Genomic DNA, 24,232 nt, shown 5'->3' on the forward strand with positions numbered 1-24,232 from the left:
AGAGCTGTTCGACAGTGGAATACACTGCTTTGGAGGATGGTGGAGTCTCCTTCCTTGGAGGCCGTTTCTAAACAGACGCTGGATGGCCATCTGCTAGGAGTGTTATGGCTGGGTATTCATAGAATCATAGAGTTGGAAGAGACCGCAAGGGGCATCCAGTCCAACCCCATTCTGCCATGCAGGAAATCACACAAAAAAGCACTCTAGAAAGATGACCAGCCTCTGCTTAAAGACCTCCAATGAAGAAGACTTCACCACTCTATGACAGCCCTTACTGTCAGAAAGTTCCTCCTAATGTCAAGGTGGAATCTCCTTTCCATTATTCTGTGTCTCTCTTCATAGGGAATGATGTCCAGACCCTTCACCTTTTTAGTCGCCCTCCGTTGGACACGCTCCAGTTTCTCCACATCCTTTTTGAATTGTGGAGCCCTGAACTGGACACAGTATTCCAGGTGAGGCCTGACCAAAGCAGACTAGAGGGGCATTATTATTTCCATTGATCTAGACACTGTACTTCTATTGATGCAGCCTAAAATTTCATTGGCCTTGTTAGCTGCCGCATCACACTGTTGACTCATGTTCAACTTGCGGTCTACTTGGACTCCTAGGCCTGTTACAGATGGGCCTTAAAGTGCACACTCTGCGCGTGCCAGGGTTAGAAAGGGGTGTCCTTTCCGGACGCCCCCAACCCTAGCATGCACAGAGCGCGCACAAAATGGCGGCGGCTGTTCCACACAGCTGCCGCCATTACGACGTCACGACCGTGCCGCCTTTATATGGGGCACCGCGCCAGGGCGAATAGTGCGCCCCTTCCCTGGCCGCAAAAGGAGCTCCGAAACGGAGCTCCTTTTCCGTTTGCATCCGTTTGCCCAGCGACGCAGAGGAGAAAGGGGCCTTTCTCCTCCTCCCCCGCGGGGTGTCTTTGGGGCTTGAAACCCCAGGAAACCCCTTTCCAGGCTGCGGGGAAGGGGCCTTTTGCCGCTTCCCCGCAGCCTGGAAAGCGGCGGATCGGGGCCTCAGCGGCTGCCGCTCTGACCACTGAGGCCCTGATCCGGCGGGGAAAGGGGCGGGTGCAGGCCGCCACTTTTCGGCGGTCTGTAACCCGCCTTAGATTCCTTTTGAATGTAGTCTTCTTAAGCCAACTGTCCCCCATCCTATATCTGTGCATTTCATTTTTCCACCCTAAGTGCAGTACCTTACATTTCTCCTTGTTGAAATTCTTTTTGTTAGCTTTGGCCTAGCTTTATAATCTATTAAGATCATTTTAAATTTTGATCCTGTCCTCTGGGGTATTAGCTACGGCTCCTAATTTGTTGTCATCTGCAAATTTGATAACTATGCTTCCTGTCATCCAAGTCATGGATAAAAATGTTGAATAGCACTGGGCCCAGGACAGAACCCTGTGGCACCCCACTGGTCACCTCTCTCCAGGATGAAGAGGAGCCATTGCTGAGCACCCTTTTGTATGATGCAAATTTTGAAACTACCTGTTTTAATTTTGTTAGTCACCTTGAGTCCCTGACTGGAAAAAAAGTGGAACAGTAACAATAATTTTAAAGATAATAATTGTAAATGATTTTTAATGCAACGTGAACCTATATGCTATGTTGCTCTTTTTCTAATTCTCTGGGGAAACAGTTTTTTTCTCCCTTTAATGGCAGGTAAAAGTCTTCTCTGCTTAATTGTCTTTCCTAGAGTGTCTTCCTTAAAGCATGCCTTCTGCTGATTAACTTATTCAATATCAATAATCGTGTGACACTGAAAGGAGTGAGACAAAGGAAGATGTAGCATATGCAAGGCTTTTAAAGAGACATGAACAGTTTGAAAGAGATAATCCTTAGATTGTGAACCCTTGGGGACACACACTGCTGAAGCCCTTTTACTAAATTGGCTCTAAGCCATTCTGAGTCCATGGAACAGAGCAAGATGTACCGTATACGCTCGACTATAACTCAACTCCATGTATAAATTAAGGGCACGTTTTGGGACCAAAATTATGGATTTTTATATGATCTGTAGATAAATTGAGGGTAAAACCTAGGGGCATGAAGCAAAGGAAAACAATGTCAAAGAATTTACAATATTCCAGCAGACATAATCTTTTGAGCTTGCACTAAATGCTGGATGAATGAGAGAGCAGAGGGGAGTCAGTGTTTCCAGGAAAGATTACAAACTTGTCTTTCACCAGGGGATGGTGTGTGTGTGTGTGTGTGTGTATATATATATATATATATATATGTTAAAGTACAGTACAGTTGCCCCTCTTTTTTCGCGATTTGAGGTTGTCTGGGGAGGGACAAAATGGGGAGTGCATGCACTGCCATTCAAGCCAATGGTGCTTGAATATAGGCAATTTTCCATTTTTGTTGTTGGATCTGGAATGGATCCCTTGTAAAAATGGAGGGGCGACTGTACTTACATTGACCAGTGGATAAGTTGACTCAGGTGTCTTGGGTCAATTTTTGACTAAAGTTTTTGGACTTATACATGATTATATACAGTAAATGATCTCCTGTGTGCCACCATAATATCTTGAATCAGGCACACCTCTTCTGAAAGTATTCTGTTCATGTGCCAAATCAAAGGACAAGCAGGGAGTCATTTTTCTTTGCTTCTCAACTCTAAAACTGTGTCCTTTTCACTTAAACTGAACATCTCCCAGAATAATACCAAATAAACTTATTTAAGGGAGCATTTGGAGTAGGAGTGGAATCATGCAGCCTTCCAGATATTGTTGGACAACAGCTCCCAGTACTCTTTGCCACTGGCTGTGCTGGTGAAGGCTATTGGAGCCATAGCCCAACAATGTCTGGAGAGCTTAGGGATGCCATATCCCGGCGGGCCCCTGGACAATCCCGCTTTTGGGGGGCCCGTGCCTGCCCCGGTCTGGTTCCCCCCAACCCCAGCCTTTGTCCCGGCTCCGGGCCGGCCCTGCTCAAGCAGCCATTGCCGCGGCCGCTAATGCGGTTGGCCGCCAACCTACCTCCTCCTCCTCCTCTTTTTGGGCAGCGCCGCCTTCCTCCTCCTCGCCAGCGCTGCCACCACCACCGCCGCGCCACCCGCGGCGGGGCTTTCCCGCGCACGCAGGGCTATGTCGGAGGAGCCCATCCCCTTGGGCCAACCGGCCATTGGCCAGCTGGCCAAAGGGGACGGGCTCCTCTTCCCTTGCGTGCGCCGCTGCTGCCGCGCCACCCGCGGCGGGGCTTTCCCCTGCGTGCGTGGGGCTATGACAGAAGAGCCCGTCCCCTTGGGCTAGCTGGCCATTGACCAGCTGGCCAAAGGGGATGGGCTCCTCTTCCCTTGCGCGTGCCACCCCGGCCACAGCATGGGCCAGTGGCAGCGTACGCACGTGCATCCTCCACATGCGCGCCCTCACGCGGGGCTTCCCAAGGAGCCCTTACGCTGAGGCACTGAGGTGGGGGAGGATGAAGAGGAGGAGGAGGAGGTGTAAAGGTGAGTCAGTGGCCATTTCAGGTCTGCCTTGGAGGTTTGTTTAAATTAATTTTTAAAAATATAAAATACTTAATTTTTTGTTTTTTTATTTTATTAATTTTTATCATTGCTTTTTATTTTATTTTATTTCATTTATTTTTATTATTGCTTGTTTTATTTTATTTTATTAATTTTTATTATTGCTTTTTATTTTATTTCATTAATTTTTATTATTGCTTGTTTTTGTTTTATTTTATTAATTTTTATTATTGCTTGTTTTATCTTATTTCATTAATTTTTATTATTGCTTTTTATTTTATTTCATTAATTTTTATTATTGCTCTTTATTTTATTTCATTAATTTTTATTATGAAATATATACACCCCTGCCTTGTTTTTTATTTTTTCCCCATTATTTTTTATTATTAAATATATGCAAGTGCATTTTCTGTGTATTTATGGTGCTTTGAATGCTAACAAGTCTGCCTTTCTTGGACAATTATAGTGATGATGATGGTGGTGATATTGATATCAACAAGCCTCTGAGGCACGGCCAATGTAACTTGCTGTGATTTTTACAAACTCATGCGCAGTGAAGAAAAACCACAGTCCCTTGCCCAAGTACACACTTCTGAGAAGTACAGTTGAACCCAAGGGCAAATACATTTCTGCCATCTGTCTAGGAATAATGCCAAAATGTCCTCCATTTTGATCATGTCTAAAAAACATGCATTTATATTAACATTTTTAAAAAACCCTGAATTTTTTGCGCGTCCTCCATTTTTTAAAATGTGTCCTACATTTGAAAATGTTGCCCTACATTTGGCCTACATTTGTCCCGGTTTGGAGGTCCTGACTTATGGCAACCCTAGGAGAGCTGCATGCTCTCATTTAGATGCTAAAGTCACAGATGCTCCTGTTAGTGACACCAAGCTATGCAATCCTGGGCTATTGATGTTCTGCAGCTTTGCACCATCAGCTTTTATGGCTGACCCATACATTATATTCACTGTATGTCCCATTACCATTCTTGCTATCAGTTGGGCCATCTGGTAGGCTTCACAGGAAACAGCCCAGTATGAGAAAGGACAGAAAAGGAGATAGTTTGAATAGAGAGAAGGGGGGAAGAGAAAGAGGACCCAGTGGCGTGGGGTAGAATTCATAATGGGGGATGGCAAAGGTTCCCTCAGACCCACAGCTACCTATTTCCAGCTAAAGATTTGGAAGACTGTCTTTACTGTAAGAGGTGATTGATAGTGGAATTGACTGCATCAGAGAGTGATGGAATCTCTCTCTTTGGAGGTCTTTTAATAGAGTCACAGCAACAAATCATCAGGCCAACTGAGAATCTAGAGAGAGCCAAAGCTGGTAGAAAGGCTCTGAGAGGGAAGGCTGGAAGAAGGAGATACCAAGGCAAGGTATGGGTATCTTTCAGGAGTGCGGTTGTCTATTCCTGCATGGCAGGAGGTTAGTTCCTTGTAGTGATGTATTCAGGTCTTTCAGTCCAAGTCTCAAGTCTCTACCTTCAAGTCTCAAGTAGATTCTCGAGTCCTTACAAGATACTTTCGAGTCAAGTCTTAAGTCTGGGCGCCACCTTTTAACACAGGGTGTGTTTCTTGGAGAGAAACAGCAAAAACATTAGGCAGTGGGCTTGAGGTGAGGGTTGAGGTCTGCTTGGCAGCCTGTTCCTGCTGCAGATCAGACCCTTCTGCTTCAAGCTCATTGCTCAATGCAATTACTGTTCCCTTCCGAGAAATGCACCCCATGCTCTTTGGGCAGTTCTTGTTTGCTGCTTGAAGTGAATGGCATCAGTCAGTCACAAAAAATTTACAAGTCTCAAGTCAAGTGAAGTCAGTATGTCATTTTTGTCAAGTCAAGTTCAAGTCAAGTCATTGAAATGACTTGAATCCGACTTAAATCCAAGTCAATTCGGGAGCCCTGTTGGCGCAGTGGTTAATGCCGGCCTTGTAGCCATAAGGTTGTGAGTTCAATGCCAGGGCTCCAAGGTTGACTTAACCTTTCATCTTTTTATAGGTCAGTAAAATGAGTACCCAGCTTGTTGAGGGCAATTGGTTTACAGATTGTAAACTGCTTAGAGAGTGCTGAGTGCACTGATAAACAGTATAGAAATATAAGTATATGCTATTGTTATTGCTAATTGACCTAAGTCTACATCAGTGATGGTGAACCTTTTACAGACCGAGTGCCCAAATTGCAACCTAGACCCCACTTATTTCTTGCAAAGTGCCACGTCCCTCTGGCTTTCTAGTAAGAAACTCTGACAAACTCTGTGCTAGGGCGACAGCATGTGTGCCCACAGAGAGGGCTCTGAGTGCCACCTCTGGCATGTGTGCCATAGGTTCGCCATCACTGGTCTACATCATGGTTCCTTACAATTCTAAGATTCCATTATTCTGTTTCTCACCGGTCTACTGTAGGTACTAGAGCAGGGGTAGGCAACCTGCGGCCCGCGGGCCGGATGCGGCCCGGCAAGGCCTTGGGACCGGCCCCAGCCTGGTCCTGCCACCGATTGCCGCCGGGGCCTTTGGGGGGCAATTGTCTATAGAAGCCTCAGAAACATGCATTTATATTAACATTTTTTAAAAAATCAGCAAATTTTTTCGCGTGTCCTCCATTTTTAAAAAAAAAGTGTCTTCCATTTGAAAATTTTGTCCTACATTTGTCCTGGTTTATTTATATATTTAATTTTTTTAAAAAAATTATTTAATTATTTATTTTTTGGCTTCGGCCCCCCAGTTGTCTGAGGGACAGCAACCCGGCCCCCGGCTCAAAAAGATTGCCTACCCCTGTACTAGAGCTTCATATGGGCTGCCACTGCCTTAAATCCTTGCCTCTTATTTCTCCTTGCCTTGGTACCTCCTTCTTCCAGCTTTCCTTCTCAGAGCCTTTCTACCAGTTTTGGCTGCCTCTAGATTCTCAGTTGGCCTGATGACTTGATGCTGTTTTTTTCTTGGATGATGATGATGATGATCATCATCATCATCATTATTGTTATTATTGCTGGGTCAATCCTGTGACATATGGGCCGCTTTCATCCGGTCACTCCTTAAGGCTTCATCACCACTATATTCCATCCTTAATGCATTTCAGTATGGAGAATGATGCTTAATATATTATTGATGAAGGTCCTATAATTAGCTAATGAGCACACGTTGGCCATATAGCCTTAAAAGTATAGTTTATGGATGGATTTTTATCTCTCAGGCCTATAAATAATCTCTTACATTACAATGTTATGCATATTTTATGGATTGGCACATTCCATGCAGCAAATGCCCTTACCCACCCGAGTCCTTGTGAATAAAACAAGTTATAAATAGAAAAAGGGGAGCACAACAGAACTAATCATGCAGCTGGCATTTACATATGCTGAGAATTGTGTTCTTCTTAAACTGATCTCCAAAGAAGCATAGGACATAAAAAATTAATGATAGGGCTGCAATTGTGAAATAATGTATAATCTTGGATTCTGTTTTGTTTTGCTTTATTTCAATGTACTTTGGGTATAGTACTGCAGATTAAGTGTTTTCAAGAGCATCATTAGGTGTATTCATGCCCAACGGCAAAACTGTTCACACTTGGTAACCAAATCCCATTTCCCACCATACCAGAAGCTTGTATTGCAGCAGAAAACAGAGGCATTTTATATAAAGCATACCTTCTTCAGATATGCACTCATGCCAAATGTAGGAAGGTCAACCTACAGCCTTCAGGGAGTGGCCCTTCTCCATAATGATTTTGGTAAAATGTCTATCTGGTTTTGAACAATCCCTGTTCCCCATACTGTCTTTTATGAGGTTGTTGCGTTGCTTGCTTTTCATTCTGTTGATAGCTTGATTTTATATTTAAATTTCTGTATGTTTTTACTGATGAGAAATTTTATCTAATTCAGTTCAACTTTTGTTAAACAACAATGAGACAGAGGTCCCATTCTCACAAAACAGCAGATGAAATGGTAAACCTGGACAGTTATCATCTGAGAGTGCAGAGGGAGTCTCCCTTGAATGTCTTCTCCTAAAAAACACTTTCTTGCATCTACTGAAACCAACACATTTATATATGCAGGGAATATTTTTCGGTCAAGGACTTTCAATCAGTTGATTCGCCCACCACCTAAATTGGTAAAGTCCAGGCAGAGCCTTACCATCTCATCTGTTGCTTTTGAGACAAGAATTAGGGCAGAGATTTGGGACTGAGGAGCTTTCATTCCTCCTCATTTCCTTCTCACGCATAGCTAAGTTTTTAAAGGTTTCCCATCATAGAGTTAAAACAAATTTACTCAAATTTACTTGATTGCCCTTTATATCGAGTTAATTGAAATACGTGCAAGTGCCCAAGACAATTATCTTCTCGTTGTCTTGTCAATTGCCTTTCCTGCCAGATAAATACTTTTATAGACTCATCTGAGAGGGTAATAGCAACATGGCTTTGTTTGCTGCTCAAAAATTAGCAATTTGCTGCCTCGGTTGGGCCTAAATTAATCTATGCTCTGGAAATAGTGCTGCTTTAATGATATTATATTAGCACCCAGTAAGCTCCTTTTACAAGAGAATGGTCATGGATTGATTCAACTGACCACCATTTTTCTATGTAAAGTGAGTGAGCCTGTTGTTGGGCTGTTGACACATTGTAGGAAGCTATCTGCATGCTCATCTTGTTGTGAATGATTTTATGATGTAACCCTATTGCAGGCAAAAATAACAGGACTGCTGGCTAAAATTACATAGTTTTATTGCTGTTCTAACATTCTTTGTGTTTGGTCAGTTTTTAGTGTTGATATGGATTTTATTTCTTTTCTTCTTTCTTCTATGCCATCTTGAGAAAACACTATATCTTGAAACACATATTATAAATCTACTAAATATGATAAAAAGTATCTAGTAAAAAGATATTTATTTATATTTTTATTTGTTGGGCATTGTTGGATATGACTTTTTCAGCATATAATAAATGTATATAATAGTTGGTATGAATGAATTGGATTCTCTGGCTTAAACAGTCATTCTAGAAAACTCTGTTGATTTCTTGTATCATTTAAATAGAATAAAATATAACATCTGATACTAACTGACTGCACATCTTTCTGTCTTGTTTCCAGAGCCAAGCTGGACTTAAACCTTCAAAAACAAATTTAAGGAGACGGGTAAGATATTTAGATTCTCAATGCATTCCCCCCCCCCCCCCCCAAGTCAATACATGATGCCAGTGGATTTTCCCCTAGTTATATACCTTTGGAATTGGAGTGGTAGGAGAGAACTGTATTTAGTTGTTTAATGTGCCAGCACCATCATCCGAAATGCTCCCTACGTGGGAGAAGACCTCACTGCTTTAAATAAAATTAGCTATACGTACCTTTTTGACCCTTAGGTTGCATTCTTGTGCGCATCTCATGCTCTTAGACAATGAGGTTTCTATCCTCGTAACAGTATAATATGTTTTATCTGTTTTCTTTCTAAATGTTTCATTTAAACAAATGAATGAAAGTGTGAGAAGACATGAAATGGGCAAAATGCTTTGCCAGTCTTGGGACAAATCTTTGTCTAGCTGTGCTGTAGGAACCTGGTATAAATTGTTCTTTATGGACACACATCTCTCAACAGCCATGTTCTTGTGCCATGCTGAAATGCACCAGCAACATTGTTCTGCATATGCAGCCATTAGGAGCTGTGCAGTTCTGTGCTGGCATCACTATCGAGTGCAGAGAGTTGCAGGAAAAGGGACATTGCATCAGGCTCTTGAACAGTCTTTCCAAACTGGAATACTAGTGCCAATGGCATCACTAGGATAGGTATTACTCCAGAGTGGTAACTCATCTTGTCTTCCTCAGGCAGGCAACCACTCCAGGGGAGACAACATGGGGAGGAGAGGCGAAATGGGAGAAGAAACAACAGCAGGCAGGGAAGGGCCAAAATCTCTGAAGGGCTGCTGGGTAACAGGTGTCACCCACTGTAGTCCACATTCCCTGTACCCCTCCAGTAACACCCCTGGCTAGGGCCAGCATGTGCAGAGGGTGGGAAAGAACACTGTGGGGGCATTAACAGCACACCTGCTCCTTCTTTGTGTTTAAACTGACATAAGCAGCACACCAAATCAGTGCTGTGAGCATTATGGCAGTAAACCAGAAAACTTGAGGGATCAGACTACTTTTGCACTACAGCCACAGCCACGTAGTCCATGAAGATTTGGAAACACTGAAGGTTTGCACCCTTCCTTAGTTAAAAGGAGCTGGCTTTGAAAGAATGTACAGGTGCCCCACAAAGATTTGGAGAGGGAGTTCTCAGTGAACGTACTTATAAACAGTCATGGTTCTAATACCTAAGGGATTATTGCAGTTGGTTAGAATATATAATTATTTTGTTCTCTAAAATAGAGTTGGGTTCCCCAGTTGTTGCTTTTGAGAACTCCTAGTCTCCACAGGGTCATTTCACAAATGAATTACAAGTATGCACATTCACAACTCCATGTATTGACTGGATTAACTTGCCTTGGCCCCAGGCCCATAAGTTGCCTCAAAACTGAGGAGTTTTCTAACTCTAAGCAGCAACACAGGCCCTTTGGATGCACAGTAACTATCTCATGAATTCCACAAAGATCTGAAGAGCCACTTGTGAATAAGACAGAAGATCTCAGCATGTAAGAAATCTTGGTACACTTTCTAGTGGCTAATCCAGAAGGTACGTTTCCAATTCCTCATTCCTCCATGTTCATCTGTTCTTCCTTGTATGAAGCACCAGGAAAATACAGCTCAGCACCAAAGCAGAAGAAAGTATCTTCCAGGAATCTGTAGTTTTAGCACTTGCCTTCCATAACCACCACCTGTTTGGGTTCTGTGCAGTCCTCTGGTTTGCTCCGTGTGTGCTATGCCAAATCAAGAAAGATCAGCTCTCAGAGACTTGGAGGAGATTATTTTCCCTCCCTTGAATGCTCAAATACCTAAGCTGTAACAGGATTCTTTTTGTGAGGGGATTCTTGACACACATGCACATTTTAAATTTTACTTAATCAAATAGCCTTTCTGTTTTCCCATCATTCTGTTTGCCTGCCTGTGCTTCTGTAAAGTGACGCTGGTAGAGCAGGGGAGATAAATTCCAGACTGTGAATGTGTGCAACAGTATGTATGCAGAGGTTTGGATACAAACACCAAATTAAAAAGCTGATACAAACAAAAGAGCTACTCTTCCATGGTGAGAACGATGAAGGCACCTAGGTTTCCACCTGACCTAGGTGACCACCCACCAACTGCAGCAGAAGGGTGATGGAGTGCGACCACCGCTCAACCTGTGTGAAGCTAGATTTACACTGTGCCACTGGCACAGTGTTTGCATTGGACTATGACTCTGGGAGACCAGTGCCTCATTCCCACTGGCAGTATAACACAATTTCTTCGCTCCGTGTCTGTAATTGATTTCAAAAGGTCCCTTGTTCCCATTACAAAAGAGGACCTTTTAACTGGTTGGTTCTTTTTGGCACGATTATTGGACAGAGCAAGTGGGGAGGATGGAGGATGCTGGGAGGGAAGAAAGCAGGCCGGGGAAGGCAGGCCAGGAATGGAGGAGGCAGGCTGGCGATGGAAGAAGGCAGGCCAGGAATGGAACTAATTCTTTTTTTATATAAACATTTTATTAATTAAAATCACATGTTACTGAGCACATCAGTCATACCATAATCTAAATAAAGTTACATAATCTAAATAAAGATTCAACATGAATACAAGAGCAGGGTATTTTGTAACTTTTTCACATATCTTCCTGTATAGATCCTCTACTTCCCTCTCTTATAAACTTAACTTTAGTCTTCCATTTCCAAATCTTCTCCCTCTCCCTACCTTCTCTTATCTTTATCCCAGCTTTCTTGAACTTTCTTACACCCTCTTCACTAACATTCTTTATCTTTCATTTCATCTTCTCTTCTTCCCCATTAATACCTTCCATATAACCTACTTAAATCTTCAACCACAACTCCTATCATCCTAACTTCCTACTCAAATGTTGACAGTTTGTTTCCTTCTGATCTACCTGTATTTCCATCATATTCTCTTATGTAACTTGCTTTTATATCATCTTATTAACATTTCCATTTATTTATTAACAACTTTGCTATTGTATCTTAAAAATATGTCTCTTTCTGAATCTTCCAATATCTAGAGAATGGGGCTAATTCAAATCCGCACTGGTTCACACTTGGGCTGAATCGCTTTATTGAAAAATAGATCGATTTAGTTGAAAAGAAGTGGGAAAAAACCGCATCAAAAAGACGTGGTTTAAATGGGTCTAGAGCATGGCCCCCTTTTGGAATTGCTTCAGTGATTTGGATTAAGTGGGAACCATGCTCATTTAAACCGGTTTGTACTGAATCACGATCCAGTTTAAAAGGTAGTGGGAATGAGGCCCGGGGTTCGATTCCCAGCTCAGCCATGAAATCCACCTTGGTCAAGTCCGATTCTCACCGCCTCAAGGGAAGGCAATGACAAACTTCCTCTGAACAAATCTTGCCAAGAAAACCCTGTGATAGGGTCACCATAATTTGGAAATGTCTTGAAGGCACACAATAACAACAGTAACAACAACATTTCAATGCAGGATCTTGGTTACTAGTCTTTTGCTTCGCAATTAAAATAAACTCATAATAGAAGCATGTTTCTCAGAAAAAGGTAAAAACATATGTATAAAGTAAACAACAGTGTGCAGGATTTTGAAAAGACAGAGTAAATGGAAATATAAGTATGTGCAGTTGAGTACCACCAGAGACCTCAGCTGGAAAGACAGTTTCAAAGTTGAAGTTATGTTTTTAAAAAGGTTTATGGCACACCTTGCAAATAAGAAGGTGGGGGGCAAAATTTTCTTCTTCTTGCAGTGGCTTGGAGCATTCCTGTTCAAGAGTTTAAAAAGGACTGTGCTGAGATAATTGTTTGCTGTGAATGGGCTGGATGAGGGAAAACAAACTCAGACTGAATCCAGAGAAAACGGAAGTACTTGTGATAGGTTCCCCAGGCCCGGGGAAGGAAGTTTATCCACCTGTCCTGGACAGGGTCACACTTCCCCTGAAGGATGAAGTTCGCAGTCTAGGAGTACTTCTGGACTCCTGTCTGCAGTTGACATCTCAAGTAGATGTGACGGTCAGAAGTGCTTGCTATCAATTTTGGTTGATACGCCAACTGCGACCCTACCTGGGCCAAAGGGATCTTGAAACCGTGGTACATGCTCTGGTAACCTCTCGCTTAGATTTCTGTAATGCGCTCTACATGGGGCTACCCTTGAATCAAGCCCGGAAGCTTCAGTTAGTACAAAACATGGCAGATTGGTCACTGGTGCATCTAGGTTTGACCATATAACACCTATCTTGAGAGATCTTCATTGGCTTCCTATTTGCTTTTGGGCACAGTACAAGGTGTTGGTTATTACCTATAAAGCCCCACATGGCTTGGGCCCGAGTTACTTGAGGGATCGCATCTTCCCATATGATCCGCCCCGCACACTTACGACATCCGGGAAAATCTGTTGGTAACACCATCCTCCAAATACATTTCCACATCCCAGATGGCCTTTTCAAGAGCAGCCCCACGGATCTGGAATAGTCTTCCCGAGGAGCTCCGTCTTGTGACCCCCTTGGATACATTCAAAAAGAGACTAAAAACCTTCCTCTTCTGTCAAGCTTTCCCCCCCGAAGAATAAGATATACAAGTTGGTTGTTTTGATCCTCTGCCTTACCCTGGATATGTATGTTATACGATATGAGTGTGTATTAATATAGATTGTATTTTTATATTTTATATTTTATAATAGTTTTGTAATGGTTTTATAGTCTGTAACCCCGCTTCAATCCAATGGGAGAAGCGGGGAAACATAAATAAAATTTATTATGATGATGATTATAAGTGAACAGCTCCTACCCTGGAAAACAGAGGAAATGTGGAATAAGATCAATGTTGGATGTAATCTGAACTCACAGGCATCAAGGAAGAAGGCCAACCCAAAGCTTCTTGAGCCATTAGAAAGGACATATCAGATGACAGATTCCAAATCAGACAGCAGAAAGTTTCAGTGCCTTAGCACAGGGATGCTATTCAAAGGATGAAGAGGAAGATGCTGAAATTAGGCTCTGCAGCCTCCAAGATGGAATTTCTGAGCAAGCTTTTAAAGGATACAGTTGAGTTTTCTCACAAAACCTTCTTTTAAAAGCCTGTGGTCTATCTGAACCCATCTGTTTTAAAAAAAGAAAACGAACTCAAACTAGCATGCCTATTAAAGATGTGCTTGTTGTTGACTTGGTATTAGGCATATGGCTGATGTAAGATTATTATTTTTTTAATCTGCTCAATAGGCTTTAGAATTATCAGTGTTGGGAGGTATGTTTGCATATGGCTTTGCATCAATAAAAAGGACATTATGGACACAGCAGAAAGCATAAGCAATGCGAAACTTAGACATTGCCCTGTAAGCTGGAATCACAGCTCCTTCCCCCACCTGCATCCATCCCCTGAAGTCCTTTCCTTGTTGTTTGGAGGGAGGGTTCCCCAGAGACCAGCTTGCTCTCTGCCTCTGAGTGTATGCTGGACGGTGAATGGAGCAATCCTTTGATCAATATTCCATTCACCCTTGCTGGGAGCAGTCATGCATAGGAAGATCCAATTAAGACCCTAGCTTCTGCATCGGCTGCATCCTTACAAGGCACCCATCTAAGCAATGCTGGCTGGGGGAAAACAGAGTGGAGAGAAAGAGAGATTTACTTGAAATTCAGCTCATGGCAACCTTGCAAAGCAAAGGGCAGAAATTGACCTCACGTTCCCAAACTCATTTTAATCAATGACTTGGTGCCCCAGATCACTAACAATTCGAAAATTTAAAATTCCTTTCAGTTGCTTTCACCGTCTTACCAATTTAGTGGCAGCATTGCCAGTAGTTGTGGCTTCAGTGGCACAGAATCGATAAATTGGCCAGGAATCTAAGGGTGCACCCACACTGTAGAAATGATGCAGTTTGACAGTTTGAGTGTTATCATGTCATCCTATGGAATCCCGAGATCTGTCGTTTTACAAGGTCTTTAGATTTTCTGCCAAAGAGTGCTGGTGCCTGACTAAACTACAAATCCCAGGATGGAGCCATGGCAGTTAAAGTAGTGTTAAACTGCATTATTTCTACAGTATAGATGCACTTTAAGTTTGAGGACTACTGAGGTATAGCCTACAAGACCATGAGAAGTGGCAGATATGTGGAACAGAAGGTATGGCAGGCAACAGCAAGAAATAACTTGTGCTTTTTCACAGCAATGAGTTGCCCAGAGTGAGAGTGTAGGAGCACTCAGAGAAAAAAAGACATTGCCATGAACAGGATTGGCTTTTGAGCACAAATTGTTTTAGATACAAAATTAGAAGGGTAAACAAGTTGTGTGTGTGTGTGTGTGTGTGTGTGTGTGTGTGATTTCGTACAGGGTTTTATCCCTTCTTTAATAGGGAGAACAGAGGCGCCCTGATATTACTCACTTGAGTTGCCGAGGGTGCAGCCTTTTGCTGAAGGAAAAAAGAAAATCCCTGCTTTCCAGCAGAAATAGCCATATCCTAGCACTCTGTTTCTCAGCACTAAAGCACAGCTTATTAACATGGTTGGTGGAGACGCGAGGGAGGGCCTCCTTGGTGGCTGCCCCTAGACTTTGGAACTCCCTGCCCAGAGAGATCAGAACGGCTCCCTCCTTGATGGCCTTCCACTGGCAAGTGAAGACCTACCTGTTCACATAGGCATTTAAGGAATTGCTATAAGGACAGGCTGGGATGTTGGACCAATTTAAAAATTTTGATACAATTTTTCTCTATATATAGTTTTATCTTTTTAAAATATGTTTTATTCTTTTAATGACTATCTGTTTTAATACCGTAATAATTTATTTGCTTTTTAATGTACTTTTGTTAAAAAAATGTTTTCAATTGTACTGTTTTTAATGCTGTGAAGCCACTCTGAGTCCCAGTCCTGGGAAAAGAGCGGGATACAAATAAATATACTAAGGCGGGATACAGACCACCCAAAAAGGGCGGTCTGCCCATGCCTTGTTTTGCTGCACAAGGGAGCCACAGGGGAAAAACCGTGTGGCTCCCTCGCACAGCAAAAAGGACCCACAAAAAGCCGGTCCTTCTTGCGGTGCCATAAGGACGTCGCATTGCGCCAATGGTGCACTTATGACGCCAGGACATGCAGATGCTAAGTGTCCGTCGCATCAAAATGGTGGCGCCTGTGTGTACAGGGTGCCTCCATTTTGATGCCCCCCGTCACATGCTAGGGGTGAGGCCAATTTGGACGGTGCACCCTCGGCCAAACCCTAGCATGAGATGGGGGCGCCGCAAAGGCCCATCTGAAGAGGGCCTATGTAAATAAATAAGTGACAGTGTTCTTCTCTGGAAACACACACAGAGTGTGTCTAGATCAGGGGGAGTAATAGTGCCTTGGTCAGGCCTCACCTGGAACACTGTGTCCAGTTCTGGGCACCACAATTTAAGAAGGATGTGGAAAAGTTGGAGCGTGTCCCAAATGGTGAAGGTTCTGGAAACCGTGTCCTATGAGGAGCAACTTTCTCTCAAGTCCATGAGAAAGGAGGAGCGACTGTAGCTTTGCTGTGAGAACTTTTCCTTCTTTATACCACTCTGAGGCTGAATTCACTCTCCAGAAATAATCCAGGTTGACACCATGTTAACTGCTATGGCTCAATGCTGTGGAACTCTGGGAACTGTTGTTTTGTGAGATTAAAGCCTTCTTTGTCAGAGAGCTCTAGGATTCCACCGCTTTGAGACATGACAATTAAAGTGGTGTCAGCCTGGATTATTTCTGTAGTGCAGATTCAGACTGGGAGAGTTATTTTGTTAGGGAAAAAGAGGAGAGGCATTCTTTTTCCTGCACTGCAGTTCCAGATAAGTTTTCTAGATTACAGTTAATGTCTCTCTGTCAAGCGTGTCATGCCTGCTTGTCTTCACATTTAAACCATCTCACACAGGTGACACTTGAAATTGCTTACCTTGTGCAGTCACAGTCCATCAGTGCGCTATGTGCTGAATTATGACTAATTCAGGAAGTGGAACATCATTGGGGAGCTGAAAGTGTCATTCTTCAAATCAAGATGATTAAATGGATAAAAAATTAAGAAAGGAAATGAATGATTAATAGGAGTGACTTTGACAACCGTAGCCCATGTGGGTTCTGTCTATGGTACCTTCCTGATCAAAAGCTGTCCCCTTCAAATAATAAAATCTCTCTCTGTTTGTGGCACAAAATTTGTTCCACAAATTCTTTTGTGCACATTTGCGGGCAAGGCTTCTTGTTGCAACTTGTTGTGTCCCTTGTGGATCCGAGACAGCTCATTGGCAAATGCTGTTTTTTTGAAATTTCATTTAAAATGCTGACATTATGAGACACCAGGGAGAGTTTGGTCTGCTATAAACCATTGGATAATACTTTAAATGTAAGCTTTTTAACAAATTTATTTTGACTCCAAATAAATAAAGCGAGAGATGTGCATCGACAGGGAGGCAAAACTACCTGTCCAGAGTAGAATGTTTTTCTTTCCTGCTATTTAATTTTCCCCTTTGAGAGATGGACCAAAATTTGAATAAACATGGTCCCAACCAAGCTTCATATAGGGAGCATCTCATATGACAAAGAACAGGCAGCCCAGTGATAGTTAGTCATTTAATGTGGGGATGATTCCTTAGAAGAACCAGTGTGGTGTAGTAGTGGTTTGAGTTTTGGACTAGGACACCGGGGGATCAGGAAGGCAAAGACAACCCCCTCTGAACAAATTATTTCAATACAACCCCATGATCAGCTCACCTTAGGGTCGCCGTATGTCAAAAATGACTTGAAGGCACACAACAACTCCTTAGAACCATTGCAGTTATACTTAATGGTGTCACAACAAGGAACAGAGCATGTCCTGAACCCAGTTGTCAAAGTGGCACGTTTTCTTCACTGTTAGGGGATGGTTTTCAGATTTCATAGAATCATAGAGTGGGGAGAGATCTAGTCCAACCCCATTCTGCCATTGAGGGACACACAATCAAAGCACCTCTCGACATTTTACTGGATGGATCCAAGTTTGAGAAAGTGAAGGAAAAAATTATCTCTCCTGTCAGCATAATTTTATAAACCTATATCAGGTTCCTCTGCAATAATCTTTTTTTAAAAAAATCCCAAACACATTAGAGTCAAATCCCTGTCTTAGGTTACATCTGCACCACAGAAATAATGCTTTAACCTCCATGGCTCAATACTGTGAAATGTTGGGGTTTGTGGTTTTGTGAGTTGTTTAGCCTTCTCTGTCAGAGAGCTCTGATGCTACACAGTGGTGTCCCTAGGGTTGGTGTCAACCGGTGCAGTCATTCATGGTGTCATCCCCCCCATTGATATCCTCTTATTTCACATTGTACAGAAGCCTTAGTAATGCTTTTTTTGCACCCATGTTACTCGTAAATCGTAATTCCCACATACCACTGAATGTCATGCTAATAGTTGTGACATAAACTAGCAACATTAAAATTATACCTTCAGATTACAATATCATGCACACAACCTACATGTATTTATATATACATAGTGAATATTTTGTTAAAATGTGATTTTTTAGAAAATTTTAAAAGAATATTTTTTCAAAATTTTGATTTTATAAAAAATATTCAAATTTCAAATTTTAATTTTAAAAAGTTCTAGGGCCTCTCCTTTCTCCTCCCTCTGAGCCTCGCCTCACTCTCCCCATCTCTTAAAGCATTTTAAAGGAAAGAAAGTGAATGCCACATCTCATTTCTGCCAAAAGGTGTTTGAGGAACAGTGGTGTCACCCCCCCTTTAGGGGGTCGCCTGGTGCCATCCGCATCCCTCGCACCCCCGTAGTGACGACACTGGTGCCACAACAAACTGCAAATCCCAGGATTCCAGAGCATAGAGCCATGGCAGTTAAAGTGGTGTCAAAGTATATTATTTTTGCAGTGCAGATGCAGCCTCAGACCAAATCATCCAGAGGTTTAGCATGGTTGTTGGTATGTATCCAGGGCCAGATTAAAATACACTGAAGCAGAAATTTATATCAGGATTAAGAGACCCTCTAGCATTAGCAAAAATATGCATTAATCTAACAGAATTTGAAGAAGCCTTTGTTATTTTTGGTATTTAGAGAGCCTTCATAATCTGTACCTCTAAACTGGAGCATACTTAATTAGTTCATAAATGTAGCACTGATAACAGAATTAATGTCTTGTTTCTCTGGTCAGATAGAGGGCTCATCATTTGGCTCTGTTGTTTGTTGTTCTTCCAGGATGACGACAGTGGTGTCGATCTGGGAGAGGGGGCAGATGAATGGTCCCAGGCCAAGACATTGCTCAAGCCCCAGGACCAGCTGGAGTTGACAGATGCTGTGAGTAAATGTGGACTGGAATCGTTTTAGAGTCTGATTTGAATAGTCCTGTAGAATGTACATACAACATCAGGCAGGGACAGGGGAGCCCCAGGTTCAAAACCTCATTCAGCCCAACATTTCACTAGGTGAATAATAATAATAATAATAATAATAATAATAATAATAGTTATTATTATATTTATTTATATCTTGTTCCCCCTCCAGCTAGAACTTAAAACAGTTTACTGTTTTTTTTAAAAAAAAATGCAATTAAAAAACATACACAATAGTTGAACTCAAGCAAGCCATGATTTCTAATCAGCTGTGAACCCACAGGATGAAATACAGAAAATGTCCAACGAACCCTTGAGACTAACTGAAAGAAAGAAGTTGGCAGCAGGAGCTTTCCACTCCACCACATGCATCTGAGAAAGTATACTCAAGTCTATGAACGCTTATGCTCCCAACGTCTTTCTTTAGTTAGTCTCAAAGGTGCTAAAAGATTTCTTTGCATACTGATTTTACAGACTAACACAGCTATATCTTACAAAATGTCCAAGTAAGTAAATCATAAAAAACATAAGAAATTACAGCTGTGATTTTACTGGAGAACCATGATTCCTTTCCAGTGCTTCTGTTCAAAGCAAAGCTCATTGATAAGCAGGAACATTTTCAGTGCCTTGCTCAGAGTAGGGAAAAGTCATTTGTTTGGACTATAGCTCCTCGAATCCTCCAGGTAGAATGGACACAAGAAGATTTGAAGGATCATAGTTCAAACAATAACATTTCAAAGCTCTGTCTTTACTTACCATGCTATAACACAAAGACCAAGTTTCTACAAGTGTAGTTTCTTCAAAAGGACTTTTGTGTGTGGGGGTGTGGGGGTGTTAAGTTTCCTTTGCTCACCAGGCACAGTTCCCACAACCTGATTCAGGTGTGAAAAATTTCCCATTTAACAGAAGCCGATTGTAACAAAAAATGTTATGAAGAATTACAGTAGGTCTCTAAACGTTAATCTCATGAGGAGGGGACTGTGTTTGAGTTAACTTTTCCCTGCCACAGGAATTGAAAGAGGAGATCACCCGGATTCTGACTGCTAACAACCCTCATGCTCCACAGAACATTGTCCGATACAATTTTAAAGTAAGTATTTTCCCCTTCATTGAACTCTTAAGGAAAATGTGGACCATTTGTTTGCTACAAACAAACACACATCCCAGCTGCATGCCACCCATCTGTATCGCCCCTGTGTGAAAGAACTTGTAGCATAAGCTTTCCTAGACTTGGTCTACTTCCTCAAATGCACGCTGCATCTGAGGAAGTAGACCAAATCTACGAAAGCTTATGGTACAGTTTCTTTTGCACAGTTACTGTATACTCATGTATAAGTCTAGAAATTTTATTATCAAAAAAATTAACCCCCCAAAAACCAATTCAGCTTATATATATGTGTGTGTGTGTGTGTGTGTGTTTATTTAACACACACAAACCATCCCCTGGTGAAAGACAAGAATCTAATCTGTTCTAGAAGCATTGACCACTCTCTCATCCATCCAGTCTTTACGGTGAGCTGGAATTTTGTAAATGTTTTGGCATTGCCTTTTTTTGGATCATCCTTTAGATTCTTTCTTACATGCCCCTAAATTTTATCCTTGACTTATCCACATGTCATATCAAAAGCAATAATTTTAGCCTCCAAATTTGACCTCAACTTATACATGAAGTTGACTTATAGCCGAGTATATTACAATAGTCTCAAAACTGCTACAAGATCCCTTTGCATACTGATATTCTGGACTAACAATTCTACTCCCCTGTTTGTGTTTGTGTGTATGTGTGCTATTCTTTTCGAGCCACCTTTATTTATTTTTTAATTAAAAAGGCAGCATATAAGTGCTTTTGAAAAATATTATATAAAATATTTAGGCATTCAGCAAACTTCTTTTAAATATTTAATGCATTGTCTTTCTTTGAGGTAGTTTGCATATAAATGCTTTAAAATGAAATAAGGGTGGCACTAAAAAAGAACACACACAATGACAATATGAGAGAGCCGTTTGGGCTTTCCAGCATTGAAAAGTCTTCTATCAGGTCAGCCTGATGGAAGCTATCAAATAGCATAGAAATCCTAACCCATGGATTTTCATCCTAGGGAGAGGTAGGGTGAAGATGAGGCAGATGCAAACACCTACTGTCTGTCTCCTACTCTGCCTGCCCTCAGGGATCAGTTCTCTATGTAGAAAGCTCTGTGAAGCCATATTGGTGTCTCTGTTGCCATTCATTGGAAAGCTACTTCTTATATTTAGGGGAATCACTAGGGTGGGTGCGAAACACACCAGGTGACACATCAGAGACAGGTAAATACCCAGTGGGGCGGCCGCTCTTTGTCCATCCCCAGAATCCCCTGGCCACCCCCTTCACTAGCCAGGGCTCCTCTGCCTTCCACCTGCTGCCATCACTAGTGGGGTAAAGTGCTGCTGCCACTTGACAGCCCCTTCCATGACTGGCAGGACTGCTGACCAGGCCAAGAAAGGGCAGTGCTGGCAGCAGCAGCAGTAATAGCCATGTGCTCCTCTTCTTCCTACCACCTCGCTTCCTTTTCCTGGCCAGCCAGCAGCTCACTGGACCTTGGTTGGCCCACAGGATAACAATGGGCAACAGTTGGAAGGCAGGCACATCTTAAACTGGTGCCTACAGAGCATAGTTTCAAACAATTAAAGGAAGTCAGTCTCACAGTATAAGAAAACACTGTTGCTGGGATTTTTTTGAGGTTGTTAGATAATCCTTGTTATAGAAAATTGATTCCTAATCTACAAATAGAATACTCAGGACAGGTTTATTAGTTCATTCGTTTAAATACAGTTGGACCTCAGTATCCAGACCCACCCCTTGCAGATACCAAAATCCATGGATGCTCAAGTTACATTGTCCCCAATGGCGGTGCATGCACACGGGCGCCACTGGGGACAACGGGGGCTATCCCTAATGGCGGCACGGCCATGTGCATGCATTGCCATTGGACACAAGGCAGGCTTGGTGTCTGCAGATGTTCAAATTCACAAATGGCACGTCTGTGGACACCAAGGTCCCACTGTAATTTATTGAGATCCGGTCTTTTTATTGGCATCTTCAAGGTAGCTAAGACAAATGCACAAGGCACCAAAATAACTATTAAAACCTGAAACATTTTACTCAGGCTGAAAATGTGATCCTTTATTTTGTCCCTTGATGCTGAAGGTGTCAGATGTTGCTTTTCTAAGCTGCAGCAATTGAGGGGGAAATTACCCTCCTAAAATACTGTTCTCCAGTTGTAGAAAACTGAGATACGTTATTTAGATCCAGAATCTTTTTCCTGTATTGAATACCACTTGCCATTTCTGGCATAGCACATTTATTTAAAGTATTTTTAGCCCTTGCTTCAGCTGAAAAACTGCCCCAGTGGTTTACATATCAATAAAAATCAGGCCATGCTTGCTTACCATCTAAGCCACTGACAGCCAGGAAGCAGTGCTAGGCATCAGCTAAACCCTGAAATGGCTTGTAATGGGAGTTTAGCTCTGGTGCAGATGGACAAGAATCAGGTGGAGATTGGGCAGACAAGAAGCAAAGGGAGCAAAAAGCAAGCACAGATTAAAAACTAGGAATAAGACAGAGTTCAAAGCATCAAAGCAGATAAAAGGCCAAAAGCAAGCAGGAATTACCAGAGGCTGGGAAAATTACTTTCTTGGATTACAGATCCCCAAATCCCCTGATCATGCTGGTTTGGGAGCTATATTCCAAAAACATGACTTGTCTGGGGATTACAGTTTGCGGGTTGCAGTCTCATAAAAAGCAGGCAGGATCCTCACACTGAGGAAAAACTGCTCAGGCTTTTGCCACACTGCAGAATTAATGCAGTTTGACACCACTTTAACTGCCATGGCTCCATCCTATGGAATCATGGGATTTGTAGTTTGCTGTGGCACCAGCGCTCTCTGACAGACAAGACTAAATATATCTTAAAATTACAAATCCCAGAATTCCATAGCATTATGGCGGTTAAAGCAGTGTCAAACTGCATTAATTCTCCAGGGTAGATGCAACCATACACAGGTGAGTTGGCTTGGCTGCAAGGGCTTTATAAGGTTTGGTATGTTTTAATTGTTTGGGAGAGTCAGCTGACACAGTATTCCAGAACTGAATGCTGATGGACTCCTTTAATGCTGGAACTGCAGCCTAGTGGATATCCTTTCCCTCATGATTTAAACTGCTTGGCCTTCTGTTGACACTGACCTGACATGTTCTGGAGTCTTACAAGAAGTGACAACGGTCTGATTTGTATGAAATGTTAAAAGCAGCATTCTGTCTGTCAGATCACAGGTCTCCAGGGTCTGACCTGCACTGCAGAAATAATCCGTTTGACACCGCTTTAAGTGCCATGGCTCAAGGCTATGGAATTCTGGGAATTTTAATCTTGTGAGACGTTAAGCCTTCTCTCTCAGAGAGCTCTGGTGCTACAGCAAACTACAAATCCGGGAATTCCATAGGACTGAGCCAAAGTTCAGTGGAAATCAATGGTGTTAAAGCGGTGTCAAGCTGCATTATTTCTGAAATGCAGATTAGATCTAGATCTAACATGCTGAATGTGCCTAAGGTTGCCAAGATGGGTAGTAACAGATAAGGAGTTGTTTTAGTATATTAACATGTTATTTTAGCATTTTAGAATTTTTATTGTCTGTGTTTTACCATCTGTTTTTGATTATATATGTTTGATGTTCTGCCCCTTGGTGGAAATGGCATTATAAAAAAATGCTGCTGCTGCTGCTGCTGCTGTTGTTGTTGTTGTTATTTTATCAGGGTCAGAAACATGTGGTGCTCCGGATGGTTTTGGACTACAATTCCTGGCATTCCTCAACATTATTTATGCTGTCTTGAGCTGCTGGGATTTGTAGTCTAACAACATCTGGAGGGTGATTCCCTCCCTTGGTCTACTTCAATAAATATCTGTATTGACTGGCAGCATCCCAGCCACACCTGGGACTGAAGCTACAACCTCCTGTCTGCAATTCACACACTTTACCTCCACTTAGCTATAGAAATTCCTAAAAGGACAAGAAAATTGTGTGATGGTTGGAACTGAACCAAGGTCACAAGGTCTGCACTTCACACGATGCTTATACATCACTGGCAGGCACATCCAGTTAGTGACATGTGCAGGTATAAGCTACGCTATGCATCCAGAGTTATATTTTTGTACAATGCGCAGTGGTTGCATCTAGTTTATTGCAGTGTAAGTGGAGTTGTGCATGTGGGACTGTTCCACATGTTTAGTGTATTAGAATACAAAGAGTAGTGTGTGAACACACCCTGCCTCTTTGAACACTGCATATTGTGCATTTTGTAACATGAGATTTTGCCTGAATTTGGTTTGGGTC

The 24,232-nt window shown here is 42.2% G+C and overlaps 1 protein-coding gene across 1 annotated transcript in view; it reads left to right on the top strand.

Annotated features, from left to right (window-relative positions):
- DNAI1 (dynein axonemal intermediate chain 1) overlaps positions 1 to 24,232 on the top strand; it is a 204,656-nt gene that overhangs the window by 5,163 nt on the left and 175,261 nt on the right. The window contains exons 2-4 of the mRNA XM_089498025.1: positions 8,552 to 8,596; positions 18,738 to 18,836; positions 19,881 to 19,961. Of these exons, the coding sequence (XP_089354151.1) occupies positions 8,552 to 8,596; positions 18,738 to 18,836; positions 19,881 to 19,961 (225 nt within the window). The remainder of the gene's footprint in view (positions 1 to 8,551; positions 8,597 to 18,737; positions 18,837 to 19,880; positions 19,962 to 24,232) is intronic.

This window comes from Sceloporus occidentalis, unplaced genomic scaffold (genome assembly GCF_023333645.1).
Source record: "Sceloporus occidentalis isolate IW3139 unplaced genomic scaffold, rSceOcc1.0.p SCAF_1, whole genome shotgun sequence".
NCBI lineage: Eukaryota > Metazoa > Chordata > Lepidosauria > Squamata > Phrynosomatidae > Sceloporus > Sceloporus occidentalis.